Raw genomic sequence first — 23,744 nt, forward strand, 5'->3', positions numbered from 1 at the left:
ATGAAGCAGCGGACAGTCCGAGCTCAAGCCCCTCGCTGGGATGCGACCAGCTCTGCACACAACATGCACCCGGACCCACAGCACGTCACTCCCACAGGACGCGCAGGCAGGGAGAACCGACCTAAGCATGATGTGCTTTACCTGGCGCTTGCTGCCCCCAGATAAAGTCCCTGTCTCCGGCTCAAGGGCTCCGCATCTTCTGCCTGGCGTCCACGCAAGAGGAGAAGGCTGACTGAGTAGCTTTCACAGCGGGCAGAACCCAACACCTGACCGTAAAACTAACAGAGGCATATGAGGTGCTGTAAAAACATCAAGGAGCCAGGGAAGTTTTCTTGGGCATCTTCGTCTTGGGGAGTTTGACGCCAAATCCATCAAGCACCAGCAGTGCAGAGACAAACCATTTCCAATCTCACGAGAACCATTCGAAGTCATTTCTCCAGAATCCAGTCCCATGCTGCTATGAGAGCAAGCTTTCTTGATATACTCAGAAATAAGACCAATTTAACTGTTTACAAAGGGTCATGACCTCGGTTTCACTAAATAATATCTCCAGTATTACCGCTACTAACAACAGCTAACATAAACGTACACTTACTAGATGCTGCGGTTTTTCAACTACTTTGCATACATTAGACTCACTGAACCCCACGGCAGCTTCACGACACGGGCCGTGACACTCTCCATCTCGCAGATGAAGAAAACGAAGTACGGAGTAAGGCAGCCCGAGCCCCACGCCCAGAAGGTGCGATCACATGCGCTCCGGCTCGGAAACGCGAGCCCCCGCCTTTCTGGAAAATAATGCAAACTGAAGACTTGACACAGGCAAAAACTCAAATATATGTGTGCGTGGGGTAAAATGGGAGGTATTCTGTTAAGGTTTCGAGGGATCGGGCTCAGGAAAGCCGTGCTGGATACCCACCAGCACCAGCCCTGCCCTCAGAGCCGTACCTGCAACGGCCCCACAGAGCCTCACACACCCGGGGAGCCGGAGAAGCTCCCCGGCCCCAAATCAACAGAAACCCCCTGTGGAGCAACAGAAGCACGGCGCGGCAGCAGCTCTCCGGATGCTCCACCAATGCCGCTCCTATAGTGAGTCCCTGAATAACCCAGGAGGACCCACTCCCAGGGGACGGATCGCTTTTCAGAGCAGTCAACAGCCTCGTCTCCCATGACATACACGGGAGGAGCTCCACGCGGCCTTTTCCAGATGCATCACTCTTCGACATCTCAACCGTAACACTCCCTCGTCAAAGAGAAATACTCCAACCTCCGTTCCCTTTCCTACCACTTTTATACAGTGTGTTCGACAGTAAGAAAACATTACAATTACCAGGCATCGGTGCTATAGAAGCCAGTGGGGTTACAGAAGACAGTACATAATGGTTTATTGGTTACCTGCTTGGAGTCAGCCATCATCGATGGATCTAATTACCCGGTGTCTTACTACTCTCTCGTTCTAGTAAGTTTACTATTATGTTCTTCGTCAGTGACAGGTTTTTTATTTTAAACAACGTGACGAAAGATAAAAGATAATTTAAAAAAAAAGAAAAAGAAAAAAACCAAGGACTAGACTTTACATAACTGAAAATGATCAAAAAATTACCTTGAAAGCATCATCATTTTGAGTTTGGTTATAGTAAACCCAGCTTTGTTTATCATTTCAATTATTTCTCCAGCTTTCGATACTGCATCGGGTTTAATCAGAGCCAACGTTCTGTATGGAAATAAAGAACAAAGAATAAGTTTGAAAATAAAAATAGTTCAGTTTTTACTTATAATTCCCAAGCAGTGGTAGTTTCCTTAACAATCATTCTAGATCATCAAACATCAAAATAAATTATTTTAAAAAGTATATAAAAGGTCTCTGAAAAACTTAAAGTAAGCTTACTATTTTTCCCAGGGAAATAAAAATTAGGTACCAATCTAAAAATAATAATAAAAGCTTAAGGGGAAAAAAGTTAAAACTGTCATATTTAATATGTCCTAATTAATGTCGGGAAGGAAAAATTCTTCCTGTATCCTTCAAGCAGTTCCGAGTGGACGAAGAATTAAATTCACACGAGACAGATTAATAGGAGAAAAAGCCAAAGTTTTATTATGTGGCATGGAGGCCCAAAATGAAACTGAGCCCCAAATAAATGACCAAAACTGGCAAGGTTTTCTTTGGTTTTTTGTTTGTTTGTTTAAAGATTGTATTTATTTATTTGACACAGAGAGAGAGATCACAGGTAGGCAGAGAGGCAGGCAGAGAGAGAGAGGAGGAAGCAGGCTCCCTGCTGAGCAGAGAGCCCGATGCGGGGCTCGATCCCAGGACCCTGAGACCATGACCTGAGTCGAAGGCAGACACCTAACAACTGAGCCACCCAGGAGCCCCCAAAACTGACAGTCTGTATACTTCCTAGACAAAGAGACAATAAATTTGTGAGGGATTGACAGGATAAAGGAAACAGATGTGGGGACCCTGACTGGTTCAGTCAGTAGAGCATGAGACCTCACAATCTCAGAATTGTGAGCGTGAGTCCCATATTGGGTACAGAGATCAGTGAAAAATAAAATATTTTAAAAAAAGAAATGATAGGAAGCTTTAATTAGTAAATAATTCTAAACAGAATTTAACGGAGGTAGTAGATTAGAAAGAAAGTAACGAGGTTTGCTTCTAAAGTTTGGTTGGCTTTAAAGTTTCTATCTCTGGAAATAAGGATGTCTTTTTGACTACTTAGAACAGGGAGAACACCTTCCCTATGGGAGGTTTATTTCCTGCGTCAGGGGGACAGAAGAGAGTCTGAGTGTCCTTGCACTGTTTTTAAAGTGACTTTTATTTTAAATAATTGGTATGTCAAAGTGGCACATTTTGGGCCATGCTGCTCTTGGCCTCCACATTATAAAACATTTAAAATTTCTATTTCTTAGAACACAGTTTATATAAAAGGACAAATCTTTTTTAAAAACTGCATTTAATATATTATGAACTTGATTTTTGGTCTCTTAGACTTTAACAAATACAAGCGAAGCAGTCAGTTCATCACTGATCTGGAAAGAAATTCTTCCTTTAACACCCAAGCATCACACAAGGGTCGCACAAAGACCCAAATGTCTTCTTACCCAGCAACTTAGCTGGAGAGAAAGCAGCATGCTAACTTTTCAAATCACACTTTCCTCTAAGAGGACTCATCAGAGCCAAGCACTCTTCCCACTCTGAAGCCCCAAAAGGTTTTTGGAGATGGAGATCACATGAATGGCCTCACTTTACTGATGAGGTAACCAGGCCCAAAGAGTGACACCAGGGTCACACAGCCAGTCAGAGGCACCTTCAGGACAGAATGCCCAGCTCACAGACTCCTAGGTCTGCACTCTTCCCATACCACAAATAACATCGCTCCGAGTATCGTAATTACAAAACCCTCAAGTGTAGTATTTGCAAATATCAGATAAAAATCAGATGAGTTCGAGTAACTCAGTGTATAGGACATGCAAAATTATGATAAAGAACTGCCACCACTTTCCCTCCTTCGTTTTCTGTCGTTCTGACACACAGGCATGAGGTCAAGGGCTCCGGCTAAGAAGTGCACTGGCCTTCTCACAGCTGGCTTCTTCACCCACGAGGCAAGCCTAAGGATACGGCAAAGCTATAATAATTCACGTTAACTCATGGCTGGTTTTTAGAACATATAATAATATAAGTTCATCTCAACTTATTACAAGCCGTGCCAGCAATCCTTTCCTTTATTTTGAAGCAAATGACACACTGTTAATATTCATATTATATGGCTTCATCAAAGAGAGAAAACTCTTCACTTTTTAGCTCACATTATAACACAATATACTCATATCACCCGCATATACAACGAAAACTCGTCACTTTTTAACTCACATTATGACACGTTATACCCATAAACCAAACTGACCCACGTATTGCTTATGCTAAACTCTGGAAGAACCTTTGCGAACTACAGCTCTTAAAGAAAATATACAACACATCAGCAGTCACCAATTTCTATGAACAAGAACCAACATGGAAAATACAAAACCGACAAAGCTTAATTTAAAGTGCAATTTCATTTTCTCTTTACATGCCTTACAGGAGGCAAAGGGCTGATAACTGGGAGTCATTAAATAAATCTGCCTATCATCGCCTCACTGCTTAACTGTTCAGTAAATAATAATTAAAGTATATTCTGTACAGAAAGGAAGACGGGCTTGCGAAATCACGTGTGTCATTTAAAAGAGAAGACAGCACATAAAGAAACAAAAGCACCAGTGTCCTCTGCTGCAGCATAACAAGCTACAACACTGCGGCCTATGGAAGGGTTCACGTGCTCCATGCCTCCTGCTCCCGTGTGGGGACCCAAGTCCCTCGGGCTGCAGCAGGACTAACCTACTTTCCCAGAGATTTGCAGACCAATGGCCTTGAGAAGTGAAGGACCAGACTTTCCCAGCAGATAAGGACTGACCACATTTGAAAACAGCTGCCACTGATGCCAGCAAGTCTGTTCAGGGTCATGTCTCACGTCGACACACAACTAACTGCTTGGGCACCTGCTTCTCCCACACGTCACCCCCACCATTTCCACGCCTTCGCTGGACAGGGAAGATGGGCTCTGAGACATTCGTCTACTATCTTCCCAGGTTGCCAGCGCCCTACACAAAGCAACCTTTCCTTTCCCAACATACTCCTCCCGGAAGCATTGATTTTTGATTGACGAGCTGCCAAACTTGAGTTGAGAACATGTTCTCTGTCCAGGAAAAAAACCACCCCAAAATGGAGTGGCCTAAAACAGCAATTTCTTAAGGTTCTGAGGTGGCCGGGCAGCAGTTTCACTGGGGATGACACACAGCTGCGTGTGGCTGGCGTGGCAGCTGGGACAGTTGCCTTCTTTTCTCCTTGTGGGCTCTCACCCTTAGGAGGTCACACCAGGCTTCCTCAGGGGCAGCCACATTGAGTCTGACGTGCGAACACTTATCAAGCATCCCCTTGAGACACATCTGCTGACATCCCTCTGGCCAATGCAAGGCACACTGTCAAGTCCAGAGTGGAATTGAGAAGGGACTGGACAGGGCGTGGATCCCAGGAGGTGGGAGTCACTGGGAGCCCCCGCTGTGAGGACCTGCCACATAGCAATCGTCTCACCTGCCACGGAGCGCCCAGTGGAGGGGGTCCACAGGAGATGCTCTCAAAAGAAAATATATATATATAAATATATATACATAAAACCATTCTTTTACATTACAGCTTCTTAGCAAAGGAGAGTGAGAAAATAGTTTTGCCACCCTTTGCCAACTCAGAACAGAGGATTCTGCAAAACAAGGTTTTCACACGCGAAAACACGCTCTCCCTCCGCCAACAGGCTCCGGGCAAAAACCGCAGCAGATGTGTCCAGGTTAAAGACGCTGCGTCACAAACAGCCTAGACGGCACAGCGCTGGAGACTCTGAACATTACCCGCCTGAACGAATAGATTTGTAAACTTCAATCTATATTAATTGATGTAAAGATTTCAAAAGTTATACATATTGGCCTTAAGCATATAAAAACTCATTTTAAAACATCAACCCAATGCCAAATTTGTAGTTTCTTTTAGGTTTTCTTTACAAGCATAAAGCATGTGTTTGCCCCCTGGAAATCTGGAGAATAGCCTCAGATGGGCACCTGTGGCTTGGAGGAAACCTCATTGCGCCAGAGCTCCCGACTGGCAACAATGGCACAGTGGTTCAGAGCACTCCTTCCACTGAAGACGAAAAACAGTAGGTAAGATATTTTTACAGCAAAAATAAATTGACGAGACACTAAACAATTATGAGTATGAAAGTGAACAAAAAATCAAGACCCAGACAAATGAGAAGGGAAGTTGTGTCAACCTTGCCAGCACTGCCTCTGTCTGGCTAATCCGAACTTTAATCTGTACCACATCACTGGGAAAGGGGAAGAAAACCCAACAGGATTCTCCCTATTATTTACTTAGGATCAAAGGCTACCTCCTAAGGGTGAATCAGAAAGCGGCAGGCCTTCCCTGGCCTGACAGCCCAAGGTCACATCACTAAGGTAGCCTGGGAACTTCCCAGTTTTCGCTCAGGTAACGTCAACCAGATCGCTGTCGCCAGGCAACACTCAGACGCAAACACAATTCCATCCCAGAAGATCACTTCATCCTTCACGAAGTTATTCATACACATATGCAAACGCAAACACACACGTATCACACCCATATACATGTCCACGTACACACAGACACATGACAATCCGCACACACACGTGAGAAAGACCAACATGAGGAAGAACCAGAAGACACAGCACAAAACAGAAAGCCCCACACGCAGCTCAGCTACTGGCACTCCAACGTGGACCGTACAATGGCCACGCGGACCATGGCTGAAGGCAGGACTGAGAAGGAAGCTGCAAGTATTAGGCAACTGGGAAGTCTAAGCTATCAACAATGGGTACTCAGATTCGAAAAAGAATCTGTTAGAATAGCGAGGGATAAAAATACAAAAATGAAAATAAGCACCAAATGGTCTGACAGAAGACTAGATGCAACTGATAGAAGAATTCTGAACAAATTCAGAATAAAGCACAGAGAAACAAAAAAATATGACATACATACGGGGGTAGTTTCAAGAATGTAAGTGAAATAAGGACATTTTCAGCTGAGAGAGCTCTCTACCAGTGAACAACCCTAAGGGAAATTTTAATTTAAGCAAAAATAAAACAATTCTGGGGCACCTGGGTGGCTCAGTGGGTTAAAGCCTCTGCCTTCAGCTCAGGTCATGGTCTCAGGGTCCTGGGATGGAGTCCCGCATCGGGCTCTCTGCTCAGCAGGGAGCCTGCTTCCCTTCCTTTCTCTCTGCCTACCTGTGATCTCTCTCTCTCTGTGTCAAATAAATAAAATCTTTTAAAAAAAGTAAAATAAATCCAAACAGAACGTCTAAAATAAAAAACACTACTACTAAAAGGCCAAAAGTGGTGAAGTCTAATTGTTAACTGATTATATAGAACAATAATAATGAGTCACTGGCTTCACAAAAACAACTGAAAAAATGTGCAACATTAGGCAGAAGGAGAAGCAGACCCCCCCACTTAGCAGGGAGCCTGATGCAGGACTTGATCCAAGGACCCCAGGTTCATGACCCAAGTCCATGGCAGACACTTAACTGACTGAGCCAGCCAGGCGTCCCTGATCTGAGGAGCTTTAACAAGAGAGAAAAGATTTAAAATTAGCTAAAAGAGTAAATTGTATATTAAGGGATGTTACCACACACACACACAAAAAAAAACCGATATAAAAAATTAATAAAGAGAACAGGAGAAAATTTTCGGAGGTGACAGACTGACTTATATCCTTCCTTGTGGTAAGAGTTCTACAGTGTAGACTTATCTGCAAAGTCATTGAGCCATATGCATTGAACAGCTGCAACTTTTTTTTTTTAATACGGTGTGGTTTTTTTTAAGATTTTATTTATTTATTTGAGAGAGAGAGCATGAGAGCCGAGCGGGTCTGAAGGAGAAGCAGACTCCCCACGGAGCAGGGAGCCCGATGTGGGGCTCGGTCCCAGGACTCCGGGATCATGACCTGAGCCGAAGGCAGATGCTCAACCAACCGAGCCACCCAGGCGCCCTGAATAGCTGCAACTTTTTAATGTCAATTATAACTCAAAAAAGAGATTTTTAAAAAGTAGAAATGTGAGTCAAATGTTATACATTGATAATCTAGGGGAACTGGACAACCAAGGCTGGTCTGAGAGCTGAATCGAATTATACTGAGTGATCAGCATAACTGCCTCAAAATGAGCTGATGGGCCCAAAGAGATCGGCTTTACTTTTCTCTCCTACGATTTCTCTCGATATAAAGAAAGGAGTGGAGTATGAGGACCAGAACAGGAATGTCTTGATTTCATAAATTACCCTTGATACTGTACACACTGAGAACAAGACTAGGTTATAATTATTATATACAGGTTATTTCTATAGGACTATGAGAGACATACATGTATTTATTTCCCCATATGCCTACTTTTTTGGTCATTGAAATGAAACTAGATTTTTAAAACTTGAATTCTGAAGTTTATTTAAATCAGCCAAATGGTTGCTGGATTTACTAGCCCACATGCAGGGCTAGTAAAGAATCAAAGAATCAAAAGAGAAAATGGAGAATCAAAAGAGAAAATGGTGGAAAAAAAATGGTGGAACAGTTTAAGTTAGTAAAAATGGAATACTGAATATGTGTTCATTAGTTTATTATATATCATATTTATTCATTATATTTATAAAGCCCAAATATTTAAAATCTGTCTTCACATTCTTTAGTTCCCCCTCTTTTGAAATCAGTCCCGTTCAACAATATCTACCAGCGTATTAAAGGCTTAATAGAGAACGCGTGTGAGCCAAATGCAACAAGGCTTACTGGTTCCCTTGACTTTCTAGCTCTGTGGTTGTGGCCAAGTTACTTAACTGTTCTATATAACAGAATCAGAGACATTCACTTTAGACAGACAGAATTAATATCTTGGGGTGCCTGCAGGGCTCCGTCAGTTAAGGATCCGACTCTTGACTCGGTTCAGGTCATCATCTCAGGGTGATGAGGTCAGGCTCTACACTCAGTGTGGAGTCTGCTGGAGAGAAATTGAAATTCTCTCTCTCCCTGGGCCTCTGCTCCACCACCCTCCCTAAATAAGTAAAAAAATAAAGTATATACACACGCACAAATTGTAATTCCTACAGGCATTATTATTTTATTTTGATTGGGTCATACTATTAGCCCTACCTCTCAAATTCATTTACTTTTATTAGTTTAAATGAAAATTTAACGTAGTCTTGAACTGAGACTCATATGAAAAGTGCCTATCACAGCCCTCCGCATACAGCATGTGATCAAAAAAATTGAAGCTATATTTATTACTTGCAAATAAAGGAATTATGGTGTTTCCTTAATCCCGTAGACTTTCACCATTAGATCTCATAACAATGGAAGAGTTCTACTTATCTAACATTCAAATTTTTTCCCTATTTCCAAGTTATTCTGGGAGTATTTTTTTTAATGAGGCATTCACCACGTCCCAATCCACCACCACCTGTGTACTAATATCCACAACAAGCACAAAGCCACCTTAAGAATTCTAAAGGACTTGTAGAAAGGGCTATGAGGGGCTTGTAAAGAAGTCACAGGAAGAGTATTACTACTGGAATTACTCAGATATCACACAGTCAGCTCCTTATTTTGGTCGTAGACCTCAAAAGACAGTTGGACAGGTGGTTTGTTTGTTTTTTTTTTCCAATCAAATTAAATGGTAATTGGAGCTTTATAAACAGAGAGCCTTACCTTCCACCAGTGGTCCCTACTTTTACTTACATAACAATCACTCCACAATGCAGGGAATCTCCCAAGACAAGACAATATATAAGCCACAGAAACTGAAGCCGAAAAAGATGACAATGGAAGTAAATTTTCATTCAAATACAGTCATTCTAGCCTCAGAAGATTGCAAACTAATAAATGCAGAGATTGAAAATTAAAATGCCACCTTAGTAATACTGAAAATTGATATTCAGAGAAAAACATTAGTAAAAAGTAACTGTTGTCAGTATAGCCTGATTTTCTGCTGTGTCTCCCACATTCTCTGTGTCTCTTCTAAACCAGAACTCAGGTGGAGTCAGGATGACAAACACAGTCCTGACGATACGGGGAAAAGACTAGAGACACGGCCATGGGGAGGCACTGGGCTATGGTGTCTCTGCATCACGGGACGGGCCACGTGCCGTGGGAGCGGAGTGGGAAGCTGGGGAGGCCAGCCAGCCTCCACCTCTTCCTCCAGGCAGAACTATTTTCAGTGATGTAAACCAATTCACTCATTCATTTAGCACTTTTTTGCAGGGCATTCCCTGTGAATAACTGATTGTTTGAGGCATCACGATTACAGTCTTTAGGGACACAGTTGTGAACAAGACAAGTTTGTTTCTGTGTATCATAACTATATAACTTTTTTATTGTTTTTGTAGCAGTCATTCTCTCTTCATTTGGGCAATATTTATCAGGCACATGTTATGTCTGTGTATAAAGCTCAAGGATGGACAACATTCGTTACAATCTACACAAAAACACCTTGGTCAACTAGATCAAAGGTCATCATCTGTAAACAGGGAGGAAATTTTTTAAAAAGGCAAGAGTAGACAATGAGTTTTAAATTGTTATCCACTGGGACGCCTGGATGGCTCAGTTGGTTAAGCAGCTGCCTTTGGCTCAGGTCATGATCCCGGGGTCCTGGGATCGAGTCCCACATCAGGCTCCTTGCTCAGCGGGGAGCCTGCTTCTCCCTCTGCCTCTGCCTGCCATTCTGTCTGCCTGTGCTCACTCTCTCTGACAAATAAGTAAAAAATATTTAATAAATAAATAAATAAATAAATCGCTATCCACTGATTCACTAGACCAACACAGATACAGCACTTGTAACGTGTAAGGAGACGTGCTGGGTGCCCGAAGACATGCAAATGGATTGAGGCAGGAAGAGGGCAACCATTTTCCAGGTCCCTTCCTTTCTCCTATGACTGAATCCTCCCATTTTCACCTCACACTGGGCTGTGGGCTTTTTCTTGCCCTTCCTCTTGCCCTTAAGCAAGCTAGTTAACATCTCCTCCAAGCCTCAACTCTCTCATCTGCAAAGCGGAGCTAATCATAACAGTACCTTTTTATTAGGTTGTCATGGCACTCAAATAACCCATACAGATCTCTTGAACACCATGCCTGATGTAGTAATAGTCATCACTGAGTGCTGACCATGCCTGCTGTTCCTCTGCTTCTGTCAATCTTGCACATTTCTTCCTCTTCATACCTACTGCTACCATCCTAATTCAGGCTATTATACTAATCAAAGTTTTTTTTAAAAATTTAACCACCAAGCCAGTCACAGAACAATGGGCTCTTCCCAGTACATGACATACAACTTTCTGCCTTCGAACCCCGGCTTATACGTATTCCTGTGACTAGCATTCCTACTCTTGATCTAACCGGTTAAAAAAACAATTCATTGTTTATAGCAGCAATGTCCACAACAGTCAAACCAGGGAAAGAGCCTAGATGTCCATCAGCAGATGAACGGAGAAAGAAGATGTGGTGTACATACACAATGGGATACTATGCAGCCATTAGAAGAAACGAAATCTTGCCATTTGCAACAACGTGAATGGAACTAGAGAGTATTATGCTGAGCGAAATAAGTCAATCAGAGAAAGACAATTATCATATGATCTCCCTGATACAAGGAATTTGAGAGGCAGAATAGGGGGGCCATAGGGAGGTAGGGAAAGGAAAAATGAAACAAGATGGGATCAGGAGGGAGACAGACATAAGAGACTCTTAATCTCATGAAACAAACTGAGGGTTGCTGGTAGGTCAGGGGAGGGATGAGGGTGGCTGAGTGATGTACACTGGGGAGGGTATGTGCTATGGTGAGTGCTGTGAAGTGTGTTAACCTGATGATTCACAGACCTGTATCCCTGGGGCTAATAATACATTATATGTTAATAAAAATAGTTTTTAAAAAATCCAATTCATCTTTCAGGATCCATCTCAAACACCTTCACAGGGCTTTCCCTGCTCTGCCACTCACTATTTTTTTCCCCATAAGCCAGGTTTATCTTATACACCAATACTATCTATGTTCCAACATTCTCAGTTCCCAGTTAAATGCATCTTACAAAGAAAGATGAGAACATATAAAAAGTCCATATTTTTTGCTCCAGAAAATAATCATCACCTAAGACTCTCGCTTTGTCATCTGAGTGAAGAGCCAATCGCTGAATCTACTCCTCAAAATCCTAACAACGTCCTCACACTGAATTGGAAAAGTACCGATACTATAAAAACACAAGATAGAAACAAGAAATTAGTCTTCTGCATTAAGACATACAATGTTTTAAGAATGAAGAAAACAGGGGCGCCTGAGTGGCTCAGTCGGTAAGCGTCTGACTTTGGCTCAGGTCATGATCCCTGGGTCCTGAGATCAAGTCCCGCATGTGCTCCCTGATCTGCACGGAGCCTGCTTCTCCCTCTCCCTCTGCCTGCTGCTTGTGCTCTGACTCTTGGTCAAATAAATAAATAAAATCTTAAAAAAAAAAAAAGAATGAAGAAAGGATTTTCTCACTTTTCTTTCCTGCTGCCCAGTTGGCGAGCTGTGTATTGATCCCCATAGTCAATCAACACCAGCTGTCGAGAAAAGACATTCACTTTGTTGCCTATAAATAAATCCTCCAAATGAAGATCATCGTATTTGGTCCGCTTTAAAAAGGTGCGGTGATTCTTCACATCATGCTGGAACAAAAACAACACAGTAAGACACATAAGTATCAACAGACAGTGTTACTTTTACTATAAATTAGAAATGATTCTTAATTCTACTTTATTAAACATAGCTTACATGGTTTCATTTTTGTTACAAATCATAATTTCCTTTATAACTTCTGTATTTCCTAGTCCAATCTAGTAATAACACAAAAACTTATTACAAATTTAATACTTTAAAAAACCATGGATATATTGCCAAATGTTTCAGCAAATTAGTGCTTACGAAATCCCAAAAAATTCCAAATTTCTGCTTTCTTCCCTACACAGAATGCCAATACCAAAGAGATCTACCTGTAAAATGGTTGCCAATTAAGAGGCAAAAAGAGACAAGTGGAACTCTCTTAACCTGATCTTCAATTTGACTTGCTGTAGAGTTAACAGCTTTCAATAATGGCAACATATTTAGGACCATGATAATCTTTATCTATGACATTCACTTATTGACTATTGCTTAATCTAAAACATGAATAATCCCACTTCAGTTTTCCAATCAAAAGTATTAATTACTACTTGACATTAAAGATAAAGGCACGAAGTTACCTTCTTGTATTGGAATTACAATAGCAAAAAAAGAATTCTCATTAAAAAAAAGAAGAAGAAACATATATACATATTCTCAAGGGCAAGTACACAGAAGTCAGTCCTACTCTTCTTCCTAGTCCCACTTCACTCCCTTTGCTAACTTTAAAGGGAAAAAAAGGTTTATTTACCATTTCAACAGACCCATCCCCTGGGTAAAATAAAAGTTCATAACGTCGAAAAAGTGAAGCATTTGGATCATACCACTCTGCAATGAAAACGAATCTTTCATCATGATTCTGCAAAGAAAGAAGAATTTTACCATTAACATAAAATATAAGCTCTCTTGTATAAATCATGTAAGTTGAAAGCAAGGCCTACCAAATATATGTAATAAAATAAATCTGTTACTACTTATTTACTATGCTGCTTTCAACAATATATTACTTATCAGCAGACCCCCAGAAATATTTCCTTCTACTTTCCGTAAATATCCTTAGTTTTCTCAATGATGCCTGATGAACTGCCTAATACTTCACAACCACCAATCACCCTGAGTAAATTAACAGTTTTTTAGAACATGAACCCCTGGTCTGTCTCCTGTAATAATTCAGGCTTCTGAAAGCAAATTTACATGTAAACTGACAACAGACTCGCCAGGAGAACAAAACTGAGATGCTACTCTCCGTGTGCTGGCCGAGGTCCTCCGAGAAGCAGACACCACGACAGCATTAAACCTCCGGAATCCTACTCCTGTCCGGGCGGGTCCTATGAGAGGAAGTGGGGAGGGATACGGACCGTAAGACGAACCAGAGGGAAGGAGAGAGGGAGAAAGGCTTCACCGGGACTGCTGTGTGACCTACGGAGGATCAGCAGGACCAGCGGGCAGGGCTGGAGCCAACGAGCCCTCGAGAGGTGACTTCCAGGGACCGGCCTGCTCCAGCCTCCCCGCGCCCCTCGGGGCTGGCTAGGAGCAGCCTTGGGAAGCGGGTCTCGGGGGCGAACGCCAGGGCGGACTTGGAGCACCGGAGGGCCCCGGCTGCGGCAGCCCCCTCTAGCCGGAGGTCGACGCCTCCTGCGCAAGATCAAATGAAACAAGTCAGAGACCGATCTTCCTTCCTGGATTATCCGGCAGGACTTCCGATCGTACGTGTTGTTAAAAGTCCCTCGGCCCCAAGGTCCTTCATTACAATAAGCAAAGGGGGACACCAAGGACTTCTAAGGAAGAAAGGATGAGGAGTTCTGTTCCTAATTCTAAATCAAACACCTGATTCTTTGGTTCAGATCCACGGGTAGGATCCGTCTATGTCAATAATTCCCTTACAAATTCCCACGGTAGAAGCTGTCTACACTTGGTGATTAGACTCATGAACTGTACTGTAGATAGCTTAGGACACTATTTTTCCCCTAATCATCCAAAAATACACATTTCAATAATGCTTATTAGTTCAGGGGAAATAAAGGTGCGGTACGACATCCGTGAAGGCCTTTCTTCACACGCTTTCCCCATTACAACGACAGCTTCTCAAGGCTCAGGCGCCACTGTGCGTTCTAGCATTATGGTCCGCTTTTACACAAAACGGAAACATCCGTCGCTTCCTGGACTTTCACTCTCCGTAGGAAAACACGCCTGTCCTCAGAGACGCCCTGGAACGCGGCCTCACTGACCGAAGCAACCACGACCACGACGCGGAAGGCACCACGCGGCCGAAGGTCCAGGGCACGAGCGGGCCGGAAGGGAAACCCGCGGGGCTCGCGCTTCCGCTTCTCCGCGCCGCGCAGCAGCCGCCGCTTCGCTCGGCCGCGGGCAGCGGGACGCAGCACCGTCCGCTCTGCGGAGGAAATAACGGGGCAGCTTCGTTTCTGACTGACGAGGCAGCTGCTGGCGAACGGGGCGAGAACAACCAGAAAACTGAGACGTGAGGAACCGTCTGTCCGAGGCCGCGGAGAGCGTCTCCGGCCGCGGCCGGCGGGAAGGCAGGAGCCTCCCGGGCGGCCCCAGGCCCTGCGCGCCACGCGGGCCGAGCGCATGCGCGGCGTCTCGCCAGCGCGCTCAGGAGACTGAGGAGCGGCCGCAGCCGCCAGAGGCCCCGACGCAGAGAAGCGAGCGCAGCTTGCCACGACGTCGCAGGGACGAGAAGACGAGCCCGGACTGGGGGCCGCCGAAGCAGCCCAGGTCTGAGGGACAAAGATCCTGGGGCGGAGCGGGTTCGGATCTGCGCTCGTCCCACGGCCCTCAGCGGCCTCGCGGAGCCGGGGAAGAGAAACGACCCACTGAGCACGACGCTCTGGTAAACGCTGCGACCTTCCGCGGTCATTCCTGGAGCACCACAGGGCCCCGGCGCGGCCAAACCCGAGGGTCAACTGACCCTCACGAAGTTCTCAAGTTTGGGGTCAGTCCTTGACCGTACCGCGGGGACATCGCCCCATCCTGGCTCCCTGCCTCTCCACTGCGTCCTCAACCGCAGGAACAGACGACCAGATCCAAGAAAGAGAACCAAGAGAAGACACAGACAACAGAGATCACGAGTAGCCTCCTTATATCCTGACGAAGGCTTCGAAATAATACGGATGGCATAAAAAAAATCAAGATGAAGAATCTCACAGAGTGTGGGCATCTATTTCTTTAACTGGAAATGCAGGAACAAAAAATAACTCTAACTTACCATTCTCTAACTAGCAAAGATTTTCCTCCAAAAGATAAAGGTGAAATAAAGACATTTCTAGATAAGCAAAAAGAGAAAATGTATTACCAGGGTACCTGCATTCAAAGAAATTCTAAAGGCAGTTCCATAGAAAAAAGGAAAATGATACCAGATAACTCAAGGAGTTAAAGACAGGGCTGAAAAATAACGGTTATCTGGGTAAATCTAAGTAAATAATTGGCATGCAAAATAACAATGTCTTATTAATGAATAATAAATAAACAACAATATCTTGTGGGATATAAAATATGTTGAATTTGGATGCATGTCAAAAAGAATATAAAGGATATAAAAGGTAGACAGTGTTCTTCAAATTATGTGAAGCAAAGAAAATATCTCCTACATCAGTTGCTCAATCTGTTCTCAAATTCCAATGAATATTAGTGAACAAGAATCTCTCCTAAAATAGTAGATAAACAAATCAGGGATATTCTGCTCGGCTTCTCACCATCTATTCTGCTAGAATGAACTGCCTGTCCTACTCCTCAGATAATGGAAAAGCAGTATCAGAATATTTAATCAATGACATTCAGACTCTAAAAATTATTGTTATTGTCGTGATTAATGGTTGTCATTAATTTCTTAGAGTACCAAGTAGCAGGCTCTTGACATGATCTCACTTTATCCTCGCAACAATGTAGGTACTATCCCTATCATGGACAAAGACAGTAAAGCTCAAAAAATTTGAACACTGGTCCGAAGTTACACACCAAAGAAGTAAGTCAGAACTCAAATCTCAGTCCTTCAGACTGCGAAGGACTGAAGTCCAAATGATGCAGAAGTCACTATTACAGAAAGTATCCATTCAGCGGGTCAAATCCAATGATAAATGGAGTTATTTAACCACTCTCCCATGTAAAACTAAGTAATTCTAAACAGGGTCAAGTTCTGTGGCCTGTAACAACCATCTAGGAGAAGAGAAATGGATTATTATGAAATGCAATGAAAGAATCTTACTCCCTGTGACATCAAACATATTTAACAAATACTACTTTTCAATTACATCCCAATTCCAAAATCCTAAAAAAATCAACAGTGAAGTGTGTCCTTCTAAGATACCATCAGTGTGTAAAATATCACAAAATGTTACAAAGCAGATGTCATGTGGGAAATCACAGAAATCACATTCTGTGCTGCCCGTAAGTTGCTGCTTTAAAATCAATTTTCACTGTGAGCATTAGTTATTCTACCGTAGTCATGAACTGTAAATTAAAACAGGAAAAGAAGTTCTTGTCTAAGGTAAAGGGGGAAAATGTCAACAGATACGAAAGGTTACACTACGATGGGAAAGGAATAAAGAGTTGTGTTATCTTTACAAACTTCCTCAGAACGACCACCTAACGAGATACTGAAAGGAGAACTGGCCAGACCACGCCACTCCACTGTCTCTGGTAAGTAAGCGGCACATGCACAGAAACTTGTCCACAAGATTCCAACAACGTCTAAGCTCCTCGACTGGATCTTTCGGATTCTAACTGAGAGCTTCATTCACAACAACATCTGCATACAAAGAAGAAAAATCCTTCATATTCTCTTGAAAAGTTTACGCATTCCTTCATTTATAACTGATTTCTCTCAACGAGATTGTTTAAAACTACGTAAAAATAAGTTTCCTCTCTGAGAAAAGGCCCACTATGCCAAGTACAAACTGTATTTAAATGTGATTTAAACTTAACTTTCTGATTTATCTTTACAGTAGAAACCCTGGTTCCCTCCTAAAGTCAAATAATGCCTAGCGGGTAGCGATGGCACTTCTGGACTTGGCACCAACCGTGCTCCCTGGGAACGTCCCGTCCAGTCTAGGCATGGCCTTGCTGTCTAATACACACATGGCCGTACCACAGCCCTCCTGGACCAAAGTCACCTTTGAAATTTTTTAAAAAAATTATTTTTCAGCTAAATTGGGCAAAGACTAGCAAAGGATGGGATTCATCAGATTAATGTGATTCATTGAAATGATAATGATGTCAAACCTGGAAATCACTGTGTTTGAGCCTTCATTTTACAGAGTAGGAAACTGTGGCCTAGTGAGCATCTGTGACTGCCACAAAGTCAGGAAACTACCCGGGCTATGACTCTGCTATCTCCATAATACCACGCTTCCAGGGCTGGCTGGAGAGGGAGAACCTAACACTGAAGCAAGACGAAGGGACACATCGGTGTTCTGGCTGCAGATCTGACGAGAATGTCATGGCCATGGTCACAGGAACAGTGAAGGTCTCAGCTTCCATCAGATACAGGCTTATGTGGAACAAAGACCACACTGAAGCACAAAGAGACTTTTTCTTAAAGTAGCCAAATCGTTTTCCTTCCTCGGAACAGTTTAAATATAATTTATACACAGTGAGGTAGAGGGTCCCTCACACTCAAGCACGATTTGTTCCAATTTCGTAACTAAGCACTAATGCGCACCTACTTTTTTTTTTTAATACTGTAAGCAGCTATTGACACGATGTGGTTCAGGGCACACTACTCCTGAAGTCTGGCACCTACGTATACAGAATATTTTAAGCTGAAGGAGTCTGCGAAAACAGCAGAAGCAGGAAGGTCACTTTGACCCTCTCCCAAGCCTCTTCTCTGAAATAGGTTATAAAACTCTTGTAGGAGAGGTACCTTCCCAGAAGAAAGGAGCATCCTTATCTCTCAGGACAAAGGAAAACGGGGGAAAAAAAATCCCAACAAACAGGCCTCGCTGAGTTTCCTCCAGTTTCCCTCATTTGCCTCCTACTCCTTAACCCGCCACCCTCCTCCGTACTGTCCCTGCTCCATTACACCTCGCAAGAAATACCAGGTCTGTTTCTTAAGGTCCTCATTTCTTTATGAGAGCCCCCATGTCACATGAAACTAAACAAATCGATATGCTTTGCTCCTAGTAGTCTTTGTCAGTTTCAGACAGAGCCAGGGACCCTCAGAGGGTCCTCCCCTACACACACTACAGCCTCCCCAACACACACTATAGCCAAAAAGCAAAGAAGAAAGCCAATAAAAGGGAATCAGGGCGCCTGCATGGCTCAGTGGGGTAAGCCTCCACCTTCGGCTCAGGTCATGGTCTCAGGGTCCTGGGATCGAGCCCCACATTGGGGGGGGGTCTCTGCTCAGCGGGAAGCCTGCTTCCCCCTCTCTCTGCCTCTCTGCTTACTTGTGATCTGTCTGTCAAATAAATAAATAAAATTAAAAAAAAAAAAAAAAGGGAATAGAAGCTTTCATATGCTGCATGGAGCCGGGAGGGGTAGAAGAAGTGAACTGCCACACAGAGGTTAAGCGGCAGGAAGCACAGTGGGCTGCGAGACCGCAAACAGTAAGAAACGGCGCGTGGATGAGTGTGAACAGCAGCTGCACGTGACGCCAGTGGGGAAACTGTACTCGGAGTATCAACCCGAACAAAGAGTGAGTCTGTTCCGAGAAGATCAGCACTGAACAACATAATGAGCATTGTCATTGCCGAGGAACTTGGGTGGTGATGACCCAAATCTTTAATTCTCAATTTAAAATCCTACTACGGGTAGGGAACAATTTTCCAGAAGGACACTCAAGAATATGTCAGAAGTAGCTGCCCCTGGGGAGTGTGTGGAGGGTTGGGGGCGGGGACGCAGGTGGGGAGGTGGGGGTGGAGGTGGGGAGGCAGGGTGGGGGTGGGGAGGCCACTTCTCAATGTACACGTTTCTGAACTGTTTTACCCTGTTTGATGCTTGTATTTTTTATTGTTCAATGCCAAGAGGGGTTAAGTTGCTTTCTAATTTGTAGTTTTCTTTATAGTTTAATTTTAAATTATACTGAAAAACTGAAGCTGGTTTTTTTTTTCCTCTTTAACTGTGGAAAAGTTTAACTGAACACCCAACAAAGCCATTATTGTCAGTAGGCCCTTCGTATCACACATCACCTAGAACCTCTGGAGTTCTTTTCTATTAACCAAACTAGAAAATCAGAATAGGAAGACAAAGAAACAAACTATAAGCAAAACAAGCAAGCACAGGGTATAACGTGAATGTGAAGGAAATATCCCAAATTTTGGTATAGGCCTCACTCTTCGCCTACTGAAAAGCCTAAGGCAAGGCCAGCCGACTTCGCACATCATCTGACTCCCGCCCATCAGTTCATCTCCTCGGCACTGAGCACCTGCCATGTCCTACATCCTATGCCAGGTCCTCAGACACGTCAAGATACGACACTGGCGATTAGAAACAAACATCAGCCTTGTCTGCACGACCCTTACAGTCTCACAGCCGATGGAGCAACTTCCAGGAACTTAGAACTCGTGGCTCTGAATTTATTGTTGTTCTACGTCACAGCTGACTCAGTTAAGATAAGTCCTTTAATTTTTTACTTAAAATCCATTCTACACTGTTTATCTGACTATCCATCAGAACGTGCTGTACAGTGCTTAACAATTTTTATTTTTGATTTCCCTTTGATGGTATGCTTTTTCAAATGTAGAAAAACCTCAGGTTGTTTTTCCACACTTATTTTGCTACACCTAAAAAAGGAAAATGTCATTTTAAAATGTAACATATGAAAACTGCATCTATTCAAATGCAATCCGGTATGAGTCACTCCCCACTGCAGTCATTTTTTAAAAATAGTCAGATTAAACCATGCACATGCTAATTACGTAGGCAAGTTTCTTCTATTCATTTTGAAAATCTTTTTCCTTCTTTTGTTTAAAAAAAAAAAAAAAAAGGGTGAGGGGCGCCTGGGTGGCTTAGTCCTTCAGCTGAGCCTGAAGCTGAGCCTGAAGCTGAGTTCATGATCCCAGGATCCTGGGATCCAACCCTGCATCGGGCTCCCTGCTCAGCGGAGAGTAGGCTTCTCCCTCTCCCACTCCCTGCTTGTGTTCCCTCTCTTGCTGTGTCTCTCTCTGTCAAATAAATAAATATTTTTTTAAAAATAATAAAAAGACAAAAAATAAATTTAAAAAAATAGGCAACAATTAACAGAAATAATAATGTTCTTTTGTAAAATGGGTGAATTTAAAAACCACGTGTATATTGGTTATGAACACGGCAATGATGGAGCTCGGATAACGCTGGAAGAAAGGACAGAATACAGATGAGTGTGCCACATGCGGGCCCTTGTGTCACCTGAACATGTTCCACCCCCAGTCCAGTGCTTCGAGCAGTCTGTCCCCTGCCACACCCCCCGTCCTGGTTGGTTTGTCCAGCGTCTCCCTCTTTCCAGCCCAATGGCCCTTCCCCACATTCCCAACCCACCAGCCTCTCTTTCCCTCACTTCCCTCCTTACCACTTCGACTCCCTGATGTGTCACTTGGATGACGCGCAACAATTCTCGTCCACGAGCCCGCCCCGGGTGACGGCACTCACCACTGTGCTTCTCTGTGCTTCTGGTGGCCCTTTACGGTTTTGCATTCCACATTTAGGTCTGCAATCCATTTTGAATTAATGTTTGTGAAGCATGTAAATTCTCTGTGCGTTCATTTTGAGGCAGAGATGGGTAGAGAGAGTGCTCCTCAATCATCTTTAGGTACTGACAGAGTCTTCCTAGAGCATCGGTCTGACTCAATGGTAAGTCAAGTGAACATTTTTTGCATTATAACAAATGCATATATATTACTGAACAGAATATAAAATTCATAAAATTTCACACAATTTGTAAGAAAAAAATGCTGATTTTAAGGAAATTTCACCCAGAGTGTTGAAATTCCACGTGAAATGCTATTTGAAGGGCAACCAGGCCCTCGGAAAATCAAATCACACCATACCTCTCTCGGTCACTGCTTAAGGGAAGGCCAAGCCACATGAGGATCATGTGAAACTAACAATGTTTTCCAGGCACATGCGCTTAAGTAAAACTGTCCCTTCGTTCAAGAGTAAGTTTATTAAGCTTATGCCACTAAGCAGAACTGTGCCTTGGCCTCATGCACTTCAGCAGTACTGGTCAGAAAGAGCCACTGCCCTCCTGATGACCAACAGCACCAACCATATACCCTGCTTGCACTTGGCACTACCAGGCTGTGGAGTACAATGCCTACGCCCAACGGAGTCTGCTCCTGCTGCTGCCGGGGTCGCTACCATGCACTGGTGGCAGCTGGCATGGCCCCTGCAAGCAGGGAAGACCCAGGAAACTACATGGGGTTTTCTTCAGGATCGGTCAGGGACTACGTCAGAATGGGTAAGGGCATGGGCTCTAGAGTCTGACAGACCTGGGCTTTGTGACCTCGGACAAGATACCAACCTCTCTAAGCTCTGACTTCTGTACCTATAAAATGAGAAAAGTAACAAACTTTCCTCCTAGGCCAGATGTGGGGATTAAATGCCTTAGTGTGCATAAAGCACTTGGGATTTCTGTTGCCGAAGTCTTCACAGCAGTGACGGTGGCTGGCAGGGCCCTCTGTGACTTCAGAGCTGCTTATCTCCTGCACTGATACGAGGAGCAGCCTCTCCTGATTTGTGACACCACGGCCTCAGCCACAGCTGATCCCAGTAAATTGTAAGGTTTTTTTTTTTTTAAAGACCCTTGTAGGAAAATCAGTGTGAAGGAAAAAAGAATTTGTGAAGGACAGAAAAATAGAAATGTGACTGAAATTATACATTATGAAAAGAAAAGCTACTGGAGGTATATGGTTATTTCTGCAATAACAAGCAATTTTTGTGGTTAAGATCATGTTAATAAATTGGTATAAGCATACAAAATCTTGCTTTTTAGAGCGCTTCAAGTTTTCACCAATAAAAAACTAAGCAGTTTTCTTTTTAAAATTTGTAACATCATCTGTTACCCATTAATCCTGAGTATTAAAATTCAAACATCTCAAAGGAAGGGCACCATTGGAAAAAATCATAAATTACACTAATCAACATGAAATTACTGTTGCCAATTGTAGATCTGAAAAAATTCAGTGGCTTAAAGCCTCTACCTTCGGCTCGGGTTGTGATCTCAGTGTCCTGGGATCGAGCCCCACATCGGGCTCTCTGCTCAGAACGGGAGCCTGCTTCCTCCTCCCCCTCTGCCTGCCTCTCTGCCTACTTGTGATCTCTCTCTCTTTGTCAAATAAATAAATTTTTTTTTAAATCAACCCTGTACTTTCACTCAGCACAGAAACTAAAGATATTTGGAAAAAAGAACAGTATTTACATTCTCTAGTTAATATTTAAGGTCATATCAAATATTACACTTAGTAGCAACCAATATGTTAACGTGTAAACTCAGCATATACTGACAAAAATTTCATCACCTTTAAGTACTAAACATATAGAATGTTTAAAAAGAAAAGGAAGAAAGGAAACAAAAAAGGAAAGAAGGCAGGCAGTGCCATTTTTTTTTTAGGGTACCCAACTACCATTAGCGCACACAGTAGGGTCCATTGTTCACATTTGATTGCTTATACTTATGACTGGTTCAGTGTTCTCTAAACTGCTATTATTTCAATTAACCTTTACAAATCTTATTTACCTCTCAGACCAGTTAGAACCAAATACTGCTTCATTCAGTGAGATCACCCTCTCAGACCAGTTAGAACCAAATACTGCTTCATTCAGGGAGGTGAGATAAGCTAACTGTATGTCTGGCACATTTAGAACCTAATTTCAGTTGACTCTCACCCCATACCTGTCTTGGACGTTCCCCCTCCCATTTCCACCAATGGACAATGGGTTCAGAGGGACTAAGGTTAATTATCCAGGGATTACACAGATCAAACACCCAGTCAGGGCCAGAGCTGGGACTCAAACAAAGGTCTGATGCTAAAAATCAATACTCATTTCCAGACACAAAAGCATTCAATCAAGAAAAACATCAGGAGTTCTGGGTCAACCAAAAGGGCAACATAGGTAGAAGACAGTGAGAAAGGAAGTCTTTCCACAGGGCTCATCTGACCACAAAAGCAGATAGTGCTAAGAAATCAGATAGTACGAGCAATGGGAAATTCATTGGGCCTCCATCCTAGAAAGAACAGGAATCATTCTAGAGTGGTTGAAGGGCTCTGATGGTTACTGCAGCACTGCTCATGTGTTTCTGGTGATTGCACTTAACATGTATTACAAGAGCCAAAGTAATCTTGAGAAAGAGGAACAAAGGTAGAGGTACCACGAGCCCAGATTTCAAGCTACACTACAAAGCTGTAGTCATTAGAACAGTGTGGTATCAGCAGAAAAACAGACACATAGATCAACTGAATGGAATGAGAGCCCAGAAATAGACCCACGATTATGCGGTCAATTAATCTATGACAAATGAGGCAA

At 43.2% G+C, this 23,744-nt stretch overlaps 1 protein-coding gene across 4 annotated transcripts in view; it reads right to left on the minus strand.

The window, feature by feature from the left end:
* Nucleotides 1-23,744, minus strand: part of NME7 (NME/NM23 family member 7) — a 265,751-nt gene that overhangs the window by 212,023 nt on the left and 29,984 nt on the right. For 2 of the 4 annotated variants that reach the window (XM_032318638.1, XM_032318636.1), the window contains exons 1-4: nucleotides 14,014-14,048; nucleotides 13,039-13,146; nucleotides 12,129-12,295; nucleotides 1,604-1,714 (exon numbers count right to left, since the gene is read on the minus strand). In XM_032318638.1, coding sequence (XP_032174529.1) covers nucleotides 1,604-1,714; nucleotides 12,129-12,295; nucleotides 13,039-13,146; nucleotides 14,014-14,034 — 407 coding nt within the window. In that variant the 5' untranslated portion in view covers nucleotides 14,035-14,048. Of the gene's footprint in view, nucleotides 1-1,603; nucleotides 1,715-12,128; nucleotides 12,296-13,038; nucleotides 13,147-14,013; nucleotides 14,049-23,744 lie in introns of those variants that run through there. The other 2 variants (XM_032318639.1, XM_032318637.1) reach the window with 2 other exon arrangements.

The sequence above is a fragment of the Mustela erminea genome, chromosome 17 (genome assembly GCF_009829155.1).
Source record: "Mustela erminea isolate mMusErm1 chromosome 17, mMusErm1.Pri, whole genome shotgun sequence".
Classification (NCBI taxonomy): Eukaryota; Metazoa; Chordata; class Mammalia; order Carnivora; family Mustelidae; genus Mustela; species Mustela erminea.